At 42.0% G+C, this 13411-nt stretch overlaps 2 protein-coding genes across 24 annotated transcripts in view; one reads left to right on the forward strand and one right to left on the reverse strand.

The window, feature by feature from the left end:
• The window catches only part of ep300b (EP300 lysine acetyltransferase b), a 39624-nt gene extending 34754 nt beyond the window's left edge, over positions 1-4870 (forward strand). For 19 of the 20 annotated variants that reach the window (XM_079605665.1, XM_079605662.1, XM_079605668.1 and 16 more), the window contains exons 28-30: positions 98-259; positions 347-628; positions 763-4870. In XM_079605665.1, coding sequence (XP_079461791.1) covers positions 98-259; positions 347-628; positions 763-3726 — 3408 coding nt within the window. In that variant the 3' untranslated portion in view covers positions 3727-4870. The remainder of the gene's footprint in view (positions 1-97; positions 260-346; positions 629-762) is intronic. The other variant, XM_079605666.1, reaches the window with a different exon arrangement.
• Positions 4871-4882: 12 nt separating this feature from the next.
• On the reverse strand, positions 4883-11177 carry cbx7a (chromobox homolog 7a). 4 transcript variants are annotated; one of them, XM_079607391.1, is made up of 7 exons: positions 10839-11177; positions 9686-9729; positions 8579-8621; positions 8302-8367; positions 8125-8191; positions 7603-7936; positions 4883-6728 (listed from the first exon to the last, which is right to left on the reverse strand). In XM_079607391.1, exons 3-7 carry the CDS (start codon positions 8590-8592, stop codon positions 6127-6129), a joined length of 1083 nt encoding a protein of 360 aa, XP_079463517.1. In that variant the 5' UTR covers positions 8593-8621; positions 9686-9729; positions 10839-11177; the 3' UTR covers positions 4883-6126. The 4 variants fall into 4 exon arrangements, with proteins under 4 accessions (XP_079463517.1, XP_079463516.1, XP_079463515.1 ...); XM_079607390.1 differs by having other exon boundaries at positions 8119-8191; positions 10839-11125; XM_079607389.1 differs by lacking the exon at positions 8579-8621 and having other exon boundaries at positions 10839-11163.
• Between the last annotated feature and the right edge of the window lie 2234 nt (positions 11178-13411).

The following is a 13411-nucleotide window of genomic DNA, read 5'->3' on the forward strand; positions in this document are numbered from 1 at the left end:
GTTCATTCTGGTGCAGCTGCTATAACACTTAATATTTATTCTTTAAACTTAACTGTTATAACTTAATGCTTAATATTAATGTCTTTTGACCATCTAGGCAACCAATGGAGACAGCAAGAATGCCAAAAAAAAGAACAGCAAGAAGACTAGCAAAAACAAAGGCAGCTTGAGCCGATCCAATAAAAAGAAACCAGGCATGCCAAATGTCTCTAATGATCTATCCCAAAAACTCTATGCCACAATGGAGAAACACAAAGAGGTATGTAGCTCCCACAAACATTTGAAGCATTTGTCATTACATGTTTGGGCCAAACTCACAAATGTCAACACTCTGCTTAATTTCAAGGTTTTCTTTGTTATTCGTCTCATTGCTGGCCCTTCTGCCAATTCCCTTCCGCCCATTTCGGACCCTGACCCCCTGATGGCCTGTGATCTGATGGACGGACGAGACGCTTTCCTAACAATTGCACGAGACAAGCACCTTGAATTCAGCTCGTTGAGGCGGGGCAAATGGAGCACTATGTGTATGCTAGTAGAACTGCACAATCAGAGCCAGGACCGCTTTGTCTACACGTGCAATGAATGCAAGCACCACGTTGAGACACGCTTCCACTGCACTGTTTGTGAGGTAAGAAATGTCAGATGGGATTGCACTTTGATTGTCAAGTGAAGAGGTTTCAAAAAATACTGCATTAAGGGACTTTGATGTAACTGATAAAACACTGCACATTTTTCAACTATCCTTTTTTCCCCCTTTTATAGGATTATGATCTTTGCATCACTTGCTACAACACCAAGGGCCATGAACATAAGATGGAGAAACTTGGACTGGGTCTTGATGATGAGAGCAACAACCAAGCTGCAGCTTCCACTCAGAACCCTGGTGACTCGCGTCGTCTCAGCATCCAGCGCTGCATCCAGTCACTGGTGCATGCGTGCCAGTGTCGCAATGCTAATTGCTGTCTGCCATCTTGCCAGAAGATGAAGAGAGTGGTGCAACACACTAAGGGCTGCAAGCGCAAGACCAATGGTGGCTGTCCCATCTGTAAGCAACTCATTGCACTATGTTGCTATCATGCCAAGCACTGCCAGGAAAACAAGTGTCCTGTGCCCTTCTGTCTCAACATCAAGCACAAGCTTCGTCAGCAGCAGCTGCAACACAGACTGCAGCAAGCGCAAATGCTGCGTAGGCGTATGGCCACCATGCAGCGAGTAGGGCAGCCACCACCATGTGGAGGTGGGCCGCCTGGAGGTCTTCCATCACCCGGCAACAACGGGGCCACAGGTCCTAGCACACCGACATCGGTCGGTACACAGCCTGCAACGCCTCAGACACCCACACAGCTAACACCGAACCTTACGTCTCTGCCCCAGCCTGGTGTAGGTGGAGTCCCAGCTGGAGCTCCCCAGCATCCTCCTCAGCACCCCATCCACCACCAGTATCAGCAGATGCCAGGTCCAGGCGGAATGATGACCTCACCACAGCACCAAATGGTTCCTCAGCAAACTTTGGGGCAAGTCCCGCATCCACACAATCAATATGGTCCCCATTCCACTGGTCCCTCTCCAAATCCACAGTCCCAGGGTAAACCAGGCCTTGGCCATGCGACTCCTCCACAACTCCCTAGCAACCCAGGCACAGCACCTATGTCCCAGCAACAGCAACCTTCAGGTCCTCCGCCTGCAGCTGTGGAGATAGCCATGAAGATTCAGCAAGTGGCAGATGCACAGCGAAAGATGGCACAGGTTCAGTTGCTACAGAGACAGGCTGCGCAAGCTGGCATGATGCCACAGCACCAACAGCCACAGGGACAAATGGGAGTATCCCACCCTGGTATTGGCATGGTAGGGCCACAAGGGTTAGCCCCGCAGGCACAAACATCAGTAAACAGGGTGCAGATGGAGCAGCAGCCAGGACCTCAGGGAATGATGGTGGGATCTGGGCCCATGCAGCAGCAGCCTCAACAGGCAGGTGTGCAAGGTCAGATGCCCCCACAAATGCATCTACAGCAGCCGAGAATTAACCCACCACTTCAGCCTCAGCAGCAACAGTGGCCAGGGCAGGGTATGCCAACCCAGCAGAGACCTTCCATGATGGCTCAGCCTGGAATGGTTACAATGCAGCCCCAACCACAGCAGCAACAACCACAACAAATGCAACAACAGCAAGCATCCCAAATGCCAAATCGAAATGCCTTGATGAGTATGGTGCAGGCTGGTCTGCAGAGTGGCGTAGCAAGCGGGGCAGCAGCTGGCAATCTACCCCAGGGAGCCCTGCAGGAACTTTTGCGGACCCTGCGATCTCCAAGCTCTCCCCTACAGCAGCAGCAAGTTCTCAACATTCTTCGTTCTAGCCCACAACTAATGGCAGCATTTATCAAGCAACGGGTTCACAAGTATAAAGGAGGTACAGGTGGCCCTGCTGGACCACAGGGAGGACCAGGACCTATGGGAGGTCAACCAGTGGGTGTCCAGGCTGGGGTGGCCCAGCCTGGCATGCACCTTGGACAGGGTGTTAACATGCAGACTCAACTTTCTCAGATCCAACAGCAGCAGCAAATGCAACAGCGCCCGCTATTGCAACAACAGCAGCAGCAGCAAATGCAACAGCGCCCGCTATTGCAACAGCAGCAGCAGCAAATGCAACAACGGCCGCTATTGCAACAGCAGCAGCAAATGCAACAGCGCCCGCTATTGCAACAGCAGCAGCAAGTCACTGCCTTGCAGCAGCAGCAGCAACAACAGCAACAACAACAGCAGCAGCAACAGCAAGGTATGCAGGGTCAGGGGGCTCCAAACATGGCCAACATAAATCCACAGTTCAGAGATCTGGTCATGAGAAGGCAACAGCAACTACAGTTTCAGCAGCAGCAACAACAACAGCAGCAGCAGCAACAACAACAACATCAACAACAACAACAGCAGCAGCATCAAATGAGCAATCATGCCACATTTCAACAGCAGCAAGGGTACATGGGTCAGCAGGGTAACATGCAAGTCCCACCAGGAGGCCAACCACTACAAGGGGTGCAACCTGGCCAGCCACAGAGTTTTCCAGGAAACCCTGCACAACAGCAAGCTGCAGCTGCCTTGCAACAGAGACTTGCACAGCAACACCAGCTACAGATGCAACAGCAGCAGAATGCGGCATCACAGGGTGCCGACATGGGGCCCGGAGGAGGTCCACAGCCCACACAAGGAGGTCCCGGTCTTCAGACATCACAGGTATTATTGCAACAGGCCTTGCATCAGCGTCTGCTTCAGGCGCAGCAACATCATCTCAGTGGCACCTCACCGGCACAACAGAACAACCCCATGAGCCCGCAGCAACAGATGTCTCAGTCGCCCCATTTGCAGGGCCAACAGCTCTCATCCTCCCTCAGCAATCAGGTTTGTTCCCCTCAGCCCTCCCCACGACCCCAGTCCCAGCCACCTCACTCAAGTCCGTCCCCGCGCCTGCAACCACAGCCATCGCCCCACCACATCTCACCTCAGACCCAAACGGGTTCACCGCATCCCAGCCACCTTCAGCAGCATCACTCAGGCATGGTTCCACCTCCCCAACAGCCTCAGCACAACTCTAAAGACCCAGGTGGGTTTGGTGCAGATCAGAATGCCATGCTGTCTCAGCTCAGTGGCATGGCAGGACTCCATGGACCTGGAGCTAATGATATGCTTCCACCTAGTAGCCAGGACCTTGGCATTAACATGAATCTAACCCTTTAGACATCATATAGTTATTATGAAATTTACAAAACCTCACCAGAGACAGTGTTAGCTTTTTTTATACTGCAAAGATACTTGCTTTGAAGATGGACCCTCCTATGAGAGATAGCAAATATTCGACAAATAAGTATGGGGTGTTTTTTTCCTTTGCCGGTTGTGTACAAAGAGAGGATTGTTTCTCAGCCTCAGAGAACAAACCACAAGTAATATTTTCAATGTCACGTCCAGGGGAGTACTTTTCCTTTTTCAAGAGATATTTTTTAAGATTTTAAAAGTGGTATAAAATTAAAGTGCAAATGACTAAGGACTTTTTTTTATATATATATATTTGACCATGTACCAGTCTCTGTTATGTGTTTTACAGTCATATGGAACATTTCAAATGTTGTGATGCCTAAATTGTTATTATAATTATCTCAACATCATGCATATCTTCCTTGTAAATTGAGTTTTGCATTTAATTTATTCTAGCTTTTTCATTTGTTGTCATTATGGATTTTGTTCATGTGTGTTCCCAGAGACTGCTACAGTTCACATAGAATATATTTTTGTTAATACCTATTAAGATGGGGAGCTATTCCTTTACTTTAGCTGGAGATTTAGGTTATTGAGTATAATATAAATTACAGTGTTGGGGGATCGGGTTTGGTGTGCGCTCTGCTGCCCAATGGATCTTATTTCATGCCATATTGGAAATTCCATTGGACATCACTGCTTTGCAACTGGACAAATTCTTGGACGCACAACACCCACCCTCAGAATGTGTGCGCACTCCTTAAAAGACTTACTGGATAATGGAGATGTCTGTACAGGTTGGATGAAAGTTTGTGTGTGTATGTATGTATGTATGAATGTGTGTGTCTGTGTGTATTGGATGTGGTGCTGGAATTCATCTGCTCGCGCCAATGTCAGATTGAGCAGCGTTTCACAAATGAACTGTATGGTGCAGTGAAACGATGACCATGAGCGACAGGCCACTGATTTCACAAATTTCATCCTTCAGTACCACTCCTAATTTTTCTCCACTTCCAGAATTTTCTTTGCTCTGAACTTTGGGAGTTTAATTTGAATATTTTGTACTGTACAAAGGAAACACAAACTGTGGACTTCTTACTTTTTTTTAATAAAATGAAGATACATTTAATTTATTGGTCATTATTTGAAGATTACCATTTTTAACCACTTGCGTTTCTGCTCAAATCTTTCTCTTTATATGGCTCAAACAGATAGCCTGGCAGTGCTCTTGGATTTGGTTTTGTTTTGATAAGCGCTGTTAGCCTGGTCATAGTTGACTCATCAGCCAGCTGTCATTGCTAGTTGGCGTTCAGACCGATGCTAAAGAACCTGTTGCTCCTGCAAATGATGATAAAGGTGATAAAGGATCTAAAGAGATTGCCTGGCAAAACTGTGGCATTAGTGGCTTTCTCTGAGTATTTAATATTAAATAGATTTTATGAAAGCTGCCTCACCATTTAAAAAAAGCAGATTTATGTCTCATTTTTGGGACTATTTCTCGTAATTGTGGACTTTTGCAATTGTAACTTATTTTACCGTAATTGCAATTTTGTTTCTGGACTTGACTGCATATTCTGCAACTGTTTATATATCTCACAATGTGACAATGTTTTACTCAGAAGCAGAAATGGGCTTAAAACACCAACAAGTTTTACACGCAAATGAAATAAAATCACCCACAACTTTTTTTTTTCCATTTATTTGCTGTAAATACAAGCAAAAAACAGTGTAGTTGTCATACGTGAGAGCAACAACAGAGCTGACAAGCCATGTTCAACTATCACGACCAAAACATGTCATTTAGGCTAGGCTTTGATTTCTGCCATGCTAAAAGCACACCTAAAGCACATGTGTTCAAATGAACAGGATCTACCCCTACAAAAGCGCCCACTGTAGCAGTTGTGGATGTAAACCAATACTGTCTCTTTAAAAATGCACAAAGGCCTCTGAACAGAGTGAAGAGAGCTCAGGCGCAGATATGGAAACAAAGCCAAGTGGCCTTTCCTTTTCCCACCTGGTTGGTTACAGGACAAAAGAGGCGATGTAACAGTAGTTATGTCTTCGATTCGGAACTTAAAAACAGTTTCTTCTCATAGTAAGTGCAATGACTGCTGCTGATGGGAAAGTAGTGGTACAGATATAAAGATTTGCTTTACATGCTTAAAGTCTTCGGATACAGCATAACTGAATATAATCAGAAATGTCGTCCATCAACGATTATTTTACCACAACGACACAAGGACAAACTGAAGAGAAAAATGCCTTGTAGGTGTTCTTACCTTGCTTAGACAATATCTGCTTCACTACTGTGAACTGTTATTCACTTGGTCCTGACTACATGTACGGTACATCTATGTAATGTTGTTCTTGGGTTCCATTATCAGTTTAGACCTCGAGCCGACAGCTGCTGAAGAAGCCTTCTGCAGTCACGGCCTCTTTAAAGGTCACGGTCAAGGAATTTATCGTCACCTGAGTCACAGTGACTTTCTCAGGATACACTGTGGTGGTGGAGGAAGCATGCGATTGGTCAACTGGAACCTGTAATGTTGTTGTGCATTCTGCTGTGACGTCAGCATCTATTAATTCCTTTTCTTTGGCCTCTAAAAGATCTACCTCACCTGTTTCTCTTACCTCTTCCTGTCCACATCTAGCGCTCAAATGTACCTCGATAACCGAGGGTCTGTTCTGTACTTTGTCAAACACAACTTTCTCGACTTCTGACTTGGTACTGTTGTGTAGTGATTGGTCAGTGTTTGTTGTGTCATGTGATACCCATACAGAGTCCTCACCCCCTGCAGTGTTTGTGCCTGGCTCGTTCTTTTGTGTGTCGGAGATTGTACTGTCGTCTGTTGCTTCGAAAACTGGAAAGGTGTCCTCGCTTGGCTTCTCAGCATAGTCAAAAATGGAAGAGCAGTTCTCAGTTTCTTGGATGGTAATGACAGAGTCCTGTTCTGTGGAAGAGTTGTACACCTCAGACATCTCTTTACCTGGCAGAAAAACGACAGAAACTCAAGTCGTTAGACATGTCGAAGACATTTGACTCTTTTGGTGTTGCCTCAAGATAAGTCATTCTAGGTTTGATGTCAATGATCTCCACAGACCTGCATATTTAACAGCATGTTTGAATGCTATTGCAGTGGGGAAGATTTTCTATGAATAACAATTAAATTCTACAGTATAACTTCAGATGAATTGGAATATAGTGCACGAGTTGAATGGATTACCTCGTGAAATTTGTTATTTTGTCAAATAAGGGGCAAACTATTTCCGAAAAGCATCGTAAAGCCAAATAGATGTAAGAAACTATTGGCACCAATGGTCTCTACAATCTACTTAGGCGTATGATGTTTTTGGCTCACATATAGACTTGCTGCTTCAAGACGACGCATCCTGTTTTCACATCGATGATTGATCACAAGACACGTTCAACGTGACTGTCAACAAACCTGACGCAACTTTGTGTCTTAAGGTGGCAAGTTGAAATTTACTTGAATGAGTTATGAGGGCTATGATTTTAATAGATGTTCAGCTATTTAAATGAGACGAAAGGTGAAAAGGCTTCAGGAGGTTTTAAATTCACTCCACCACACTGCTTTTACTATACGTTTATGGTTTAACGGCTTATTTATATCTTGCAGGTTTGGAATAGGGATTATACTTTGTCATTTTTGGGTGAACTACTTCACAGTTGAGCATATTCAAGAATATTTCTCAAAATCACATCAAACATGTGTTAGCTAGTTGTCACTGTGATTCAGAAATTCTGGCAATATTTTTCAGAATGGCCCTCATGACCCCTGAATATGTTGCATGCAGAGTATCTTAGCAACAGTTGCTGTATCGATGCCACACAACACCTACCACTTGGAATGTCCTGGTGCACTTCTGTTGTGTTTTCTTCATGTTTCTGCTCATCTTTCTCGTCTCCATTCCACTCTTTCTCCGCAGAGTCTTTTGGAGGAAGTGGATGTCTGATTGGGATAGTTTGCTGGGATAGTTTGAAGTCATCCATGAGTTTGGATCTGCACTGCCTGTTCTTGCGTATTTCTATACGCCGGTAGCCAACACCTTCTCTATAGCGCCGTCCATTCTGGTCTATTTCTGTCCCCATGGAACGGGTGAGTGACAGGCGGATTCTCGGGCTGGGTTTATCTGGAAGCTTGTGCGCACTTCGTAGGTCCATTGGGTAGATGTTCTGTTTGGAGGGTTTGATTATGCACACAAACACAAAATACATATACTCCAGCCGTTCTGGGACACTTAAGCACGTCAGATTTATTTTATTATATGTATCAGATATTGTGCATTATGGTTAAAAAAGATCATAATCACTTAAATTTCATATTAACTGCAACTGAACTTAATAATGAAGCTTACTCGTACCCGCAGGATAACTCGACGTGGTCTCAGGCCTTTCCTCTTATAAGCCAGAGCTCTATCCTTCTCCTCTCTGTTAGAAAGAGAGATATAAGGAATGGGGAGATGGAAAGGAAAGGAAATCCCGTTGCTTCTAGCCTATGCCTTTCCACATCAGTAACTGAAGGTTAGAGTGTGACTTACTTTTCTTCGTAGGCGAGGACCAGACGAGGGTCCAATATGTTGTCCTCTGGTTCCCAGGTGCTGTACCTGACATTCACACAAACAGTTCCAAACAAATCATTGGAGCAGAACATGACTGAGCAGTTTCAAGATGATTTATTTATGATTATTCACAGATTATTTATTTAAAGTTTAAAATCTACAGTAATTTTCGTCTGAAATGTTAATTTGAATAGTTCGGGGGCTACTTTTTAATTGAAAAATGTTCTTGGAAATTAAATTAATTTATTATCATTACTTTAAACACAGCATCCCATTGTCTTCTCTTGTGTGATATCCTCCTGAGAACCAGAAAAAAAAGTTTTGGTGAATTTAGTTTTGTTACACTGTTTAGAGCATAACAAACAAATGGAATAAAAACTTTTTAGAATAAAAAAAAAAATAAAAAAAAAATATATATATATATATATATATATATATATATATATATATATATATATATATATATATTCCTATGTTATGCTGTGTCCTCTGTAGAGGACACCAGGACCCATTTGTTAAAAAAACAAATTAAAAGATATGAATAGGATAAAACTTTTTTTTTTCATTCACCAATCAACTTTTTATCCAAACTTTGTATAAAGATGATTTTCAACTATGTTATGAAAGATGTAACAGAATTATTTGAAATACCATTTTACTTTATGCAATATGCGTGTAAACATGGCCACACATGCCATTCCCATTCTATGCAATGCATCTGTACACTGTATCTAATTTGCATATTAATAGGGTCTTGGGGCAACATGTATTGAAAAAAAGTGGTGTAATAATGGGAATGATAATAAGAATATCTCATAAGAATATTGATACATAATATCTTTCTCTATTCACTTGTTGTGTCTCCTTAAATGCCTGATATGTCATGATGTATGAAATGATAATTACAAAATATAATATATTTCCTAAATATAGACTTTATTATATTTAAATAAAATCCAGTTATTTATTTTTGTTGAAATGATCAGGACATGTTCTTGACAAGTTTCGAGAGATTCAGCCATAAAATATGTCACATGAGAGAAAACAATGTGATGCTGTGTTTTATCCAAAATCTAATTTTCTAATTTTTAATTTAATAACATATAAAGTCAGAATTGCGCGATATAAACTATATTCTGCACACGTTTTTTAATTACGTCGCAATTCCTACATTATAACTCCAAGAAAAAGTCAGAATTGTGAGATACAAAGTTGCAATTATCTATTTTTATTTATTTATTCCATAGTGAAAACAAGCTTCCGTAGAAATGTGACCTTGACATGGTGTTGTGGGATTCACCCACATATTGTGACAGTTCTAGGTAATATGGTGTTTGATAAAATTACTAATATGAGAACTTACTTAGGCGACCATCCCTGCCACTTTAGGAGATATTCCACATTTCCCTGAAATAAGAGAAAGAACGAAAAGGAGTCACTTTCACTTTAAAAGTTCTGAGGGAGACAGACATACGTCACCATTCTATTCTCAACAAATCCATGATACAAACATCCCACAGATTTTGAAAAAGCATGCCTGCTGTGTCTTTAAGATGTCAACACTCAGACTCAGTAGTATTCTGACGTGGAAGATTATGCAGGATGAGAACGGCACTGCACCCGCTACTGTTACGGCGCGGTGATGTCACAGAGGGGTGAGTGAGTTCCATTTAAAAAGAACAGCGAGTTTAGGGAACATTCATGGGATGGAAATAGGTGGGGCCATGGAAACGCGTAAACAACTCGTTCCATGCAACGTGTGGAGCGACGAAGGTCTTTTCCCCGTCATGCTCGCGAGTATAAACTACGAAACGAAACCCGCGTGCACATAGAGCGTTAGTCATCATCCCCATCACTAGCTATTACTGTACATTACAACATCTGGTTGTATACTACACACACATAATAATAAATAAATAACATAAACACCTACCAAATAGATACTTGCTCGTGCGTGCTCTATTATTAATAAACATGACCTATTTTATCACTGTATTTAAATATCTTTAATCTTGTTTATTCTGCATTTGGTCTTAACTGGTCCGATTATTTTGACAACTGCGCGGATGTTACACGTATCATCCTTGACCCTGCACCCGTATAAAAATAAACTGCGTAGCTACAAAACGCGGCGATTTTCCTAGCGAAACGCGCGTTGATGGCGATAATGATGATGATGACACGCGCGCTGTTCTCACACACCCCCTCCATCTATAGCGCTCGCAATTCAAGCGCGAGACGTTATACAAATCCACAAACTTTGGAGAATAATATACAAGTTACCGCACTGTTTTGCACACCAGAAAGTCATGCAACGTAAAAGTTCCGAAATGTTACGCAAGCTTAGGTGTTATTCACTCATGAGTCAATCCAGAACTGGCAATAGAAGAAAACTGTGCGGACTTTGGGGGGTATTAATCATTTCAAAACAGAAAGTAAATCGTGCCTGCAGAAAAAAAATGCATTAAAGCAACTGCACATACATGTATTTTCCCACGCACAGCAACGTCCCTTACCTTTCGTATCCTCTTCTTCGTTATTGACTCCACAGCAAACACTTGCTCTCCTATTGATGACAGCTCCATGTTAATGAGATCATCCAGTGCAGCAAATATAGTTTCTGATCTCTCCCGTTTTTCCTCCTCAGGGGATAAATGTCGCTTAACTCTACTGTTCTGAGAGTCTGAGACTCTGGGAGTGCTTTCTTTAGGATTTAAACCCAGTGGTACTCTTGGTGCACCATCAGGTCTGCCGCTGTTCCAGCTCTTTCTGAGTTTTAAAATCTGCGACACATGTACGCACTGGCTTGGCTTGGCGCGTGCACGCTCTACGCGCTCGCGCCCACCCACTTCTCCGTCTATGGCAAGCAGTGTTAACATTTATTCTTCTAACATGTAACTATTCATTCATTCATTCAAAAATGTACTATAAAGATTAAAAATGTTTTACTGATATACATAATAGTGTCTAATAAAGGTACTAATTCATTTAACTGGGAAACTATCTAAATATGTAGGCTAGATCTACTAATAATAAAGAATACATTTACAGACCCTATAACTAGTTACTAATTCAACAGCACGAGGTACCATCAACAATCGGTATACAAAGTAAATAGTCTGAACCAGATCCCTATAGCATGGATGTGATTGAGCGAGTGAAAAAAAAAACAGGATTTTTGAAGAAGACCCAGTGTGAAGCACTTCTTGTTTTTTAAACACCTGAATCAGCCATTTACTGCATGAACTGTAAAGAGTGACATGAAAATATATTCAACAGCTATATCATTTATTTCTAGTAATACAAAACAGGACGTAACATCTTTGGGGGAAATGTAAGGGCGATAAGTGCTATTCTTCTGTAAATAAAACAACTGTGCTTCCAATACTGATCAATCTCGTTCAGTAAATAAAATTCCACTAAAGCTATAATAGGCTACATAAAAATGTTTTTGTGTTTGGGGAAACTGCACATCATATTCATGGCAACACAGATAAAACATCCTAAGAACCATATGAGTTAATGGTTTTCTGCATTAGAAAATGAAGACTACACATAATATTATCAGCATGATGAATAAATTATATTAACTGAATAAACTGTATACAGAAAGGGAGCAGAGAATGTGATCGATCGAGTTTTGCTTTGCGTTCTCTTTATATGCATGACCTTTTACGTGCATCCATTAAGCACTTTTTAGCGTACATATTATATGCAAGTTTTGCGTGCATATGATACGAAATATACACACTTATACACGCCAATTCTACACAGCGGGGCAGTAGGCTATATTCCAGATGCACGTTTGCATATAAAGAGCATGCCAAATAAAAGCACTGGTGCTATAGATACGCAGTGCCAGGAGGATGCAGGATTTGACAGCTGCAACTCCTTTGTTGCTTCATTAGTTCATCAAGAGATTGTAAAAGTAATCCATATGAATTGAACGATTTAGTCAACATTTTCTGAAGAGACTTGATCACTTTATATGATGAACAGATGAATTTAGGCTTTTATATGTATATAAACATTGATCAGTAAATATGATCAGAAGCTCAATCGTATTTCATTGACGCGTGAGAACAAACCTCACTTGTTCTTTTTGCAGCTCAAACGTGGCCATTTTGGAGGGACTGAACGTAAACAACGCCACTGGACTGAACGGACTGCAAATTTGGCTGATTATAGTTGCTGAAAAATGGTCGAGTTTTGGTCTGTACTAATCGGGAAAAACATTTCAAGTTCTATAGACTGTCAAAAGTTAAAGAGAAGAGTGCAAACTTATGAAAGAAGGCGTTTGTGGTTGAGAGAGGTACAGCATCATTGTAAGTGAAGCGTTGGGCTAAAATGTTGACGTAATTAACTATGGCTACATTCACACTGTCAGTTCAAATCCAATTATACACGCCGTGTATCGCAACTGTTCAGATTTGATTTGTGTGTTCATGCAGCTCTTTGGCAATGACGTTGCGTTGATGGAGGGGTTTGCATTTACAATAGAGATGTTGTCTTATTTAAATTTTACAACATGGAAATGTGTAACGTTAGCCGCCGCGCTGGACTACTGTGTCTTGAGCCTGCGGCAGAACTGTAGGAGGCTGGGATGGACAGCTTTTTTTCCGTGCTCTCTTGTCTGCGCCGGTTCCAAAATAATAATTTTCTGCTCGTCCGGCACTTTGCAACAACACAGCATTGTTTCGGCAGGAACTTTTAGCATGTTCCCTATAACAGAGTCTGACGTTTACATTTTACGTGGTGTGAGTTACATACTGTACCACGCGAAATCCGATCAGACTGAAGCTGATGTCCTGATATGTGATTTGAATAGGATTTCAAACCACATATGGATGTAGCTTGAAACAGATTTCATGTGCTTTTTTGGACTGACAATCTGAACGTAGCCTATGTCAAGATAAGAAGTAGAAGGAAGAATTGCAGTAAGGGCTAGAGAAGCTAGCTCGTTCGGATCTTTACCACATATTAACTTTAGTTTGTCAAAATTTTGCGCTCTTTCCTGCTCACCAAGTCCTTATATGATTTCGCAGCTTCCACGTGTTTTTTTCTGTGGTTTATTAGTGTAACAATGTGT

The sequence above is a fragment of the Phoxinus phoxinus genome (assembly GCF_949152265.1).
Source record: "Phoxinus phoxinus genome assembly, chromosome: 1".
NCBI lineage: Eukaryota > Metazoa > Chordata > Actinopteri > Cypriniformes > Leuciscidae > Phoxinus > Phoxinus phoxinus.

Coding starts and splice junctions, on each gene's coding strand:
- cbx7a (XM_079607388.1), bottom strand. CDS start 10,907: ATGGAGCTGTCATCAATAGGAGAGCAAGTGTTTGCTGTGGAGTCAATA. Junction 8,192..8,301: donor GTCCTCGCCTACGAAGAAAA/GTAAGTCACACT, acceptor TCTTTCTAACAG/AGAGGAGAAGGATAGAGCTC. Junction 7,937..8,118: donor GAGTTATCCTGCGGGTACGA/GTAAGCTTCATT, acceptor CCCTCCAAACAG/AACATCTACCCAATGGACCT.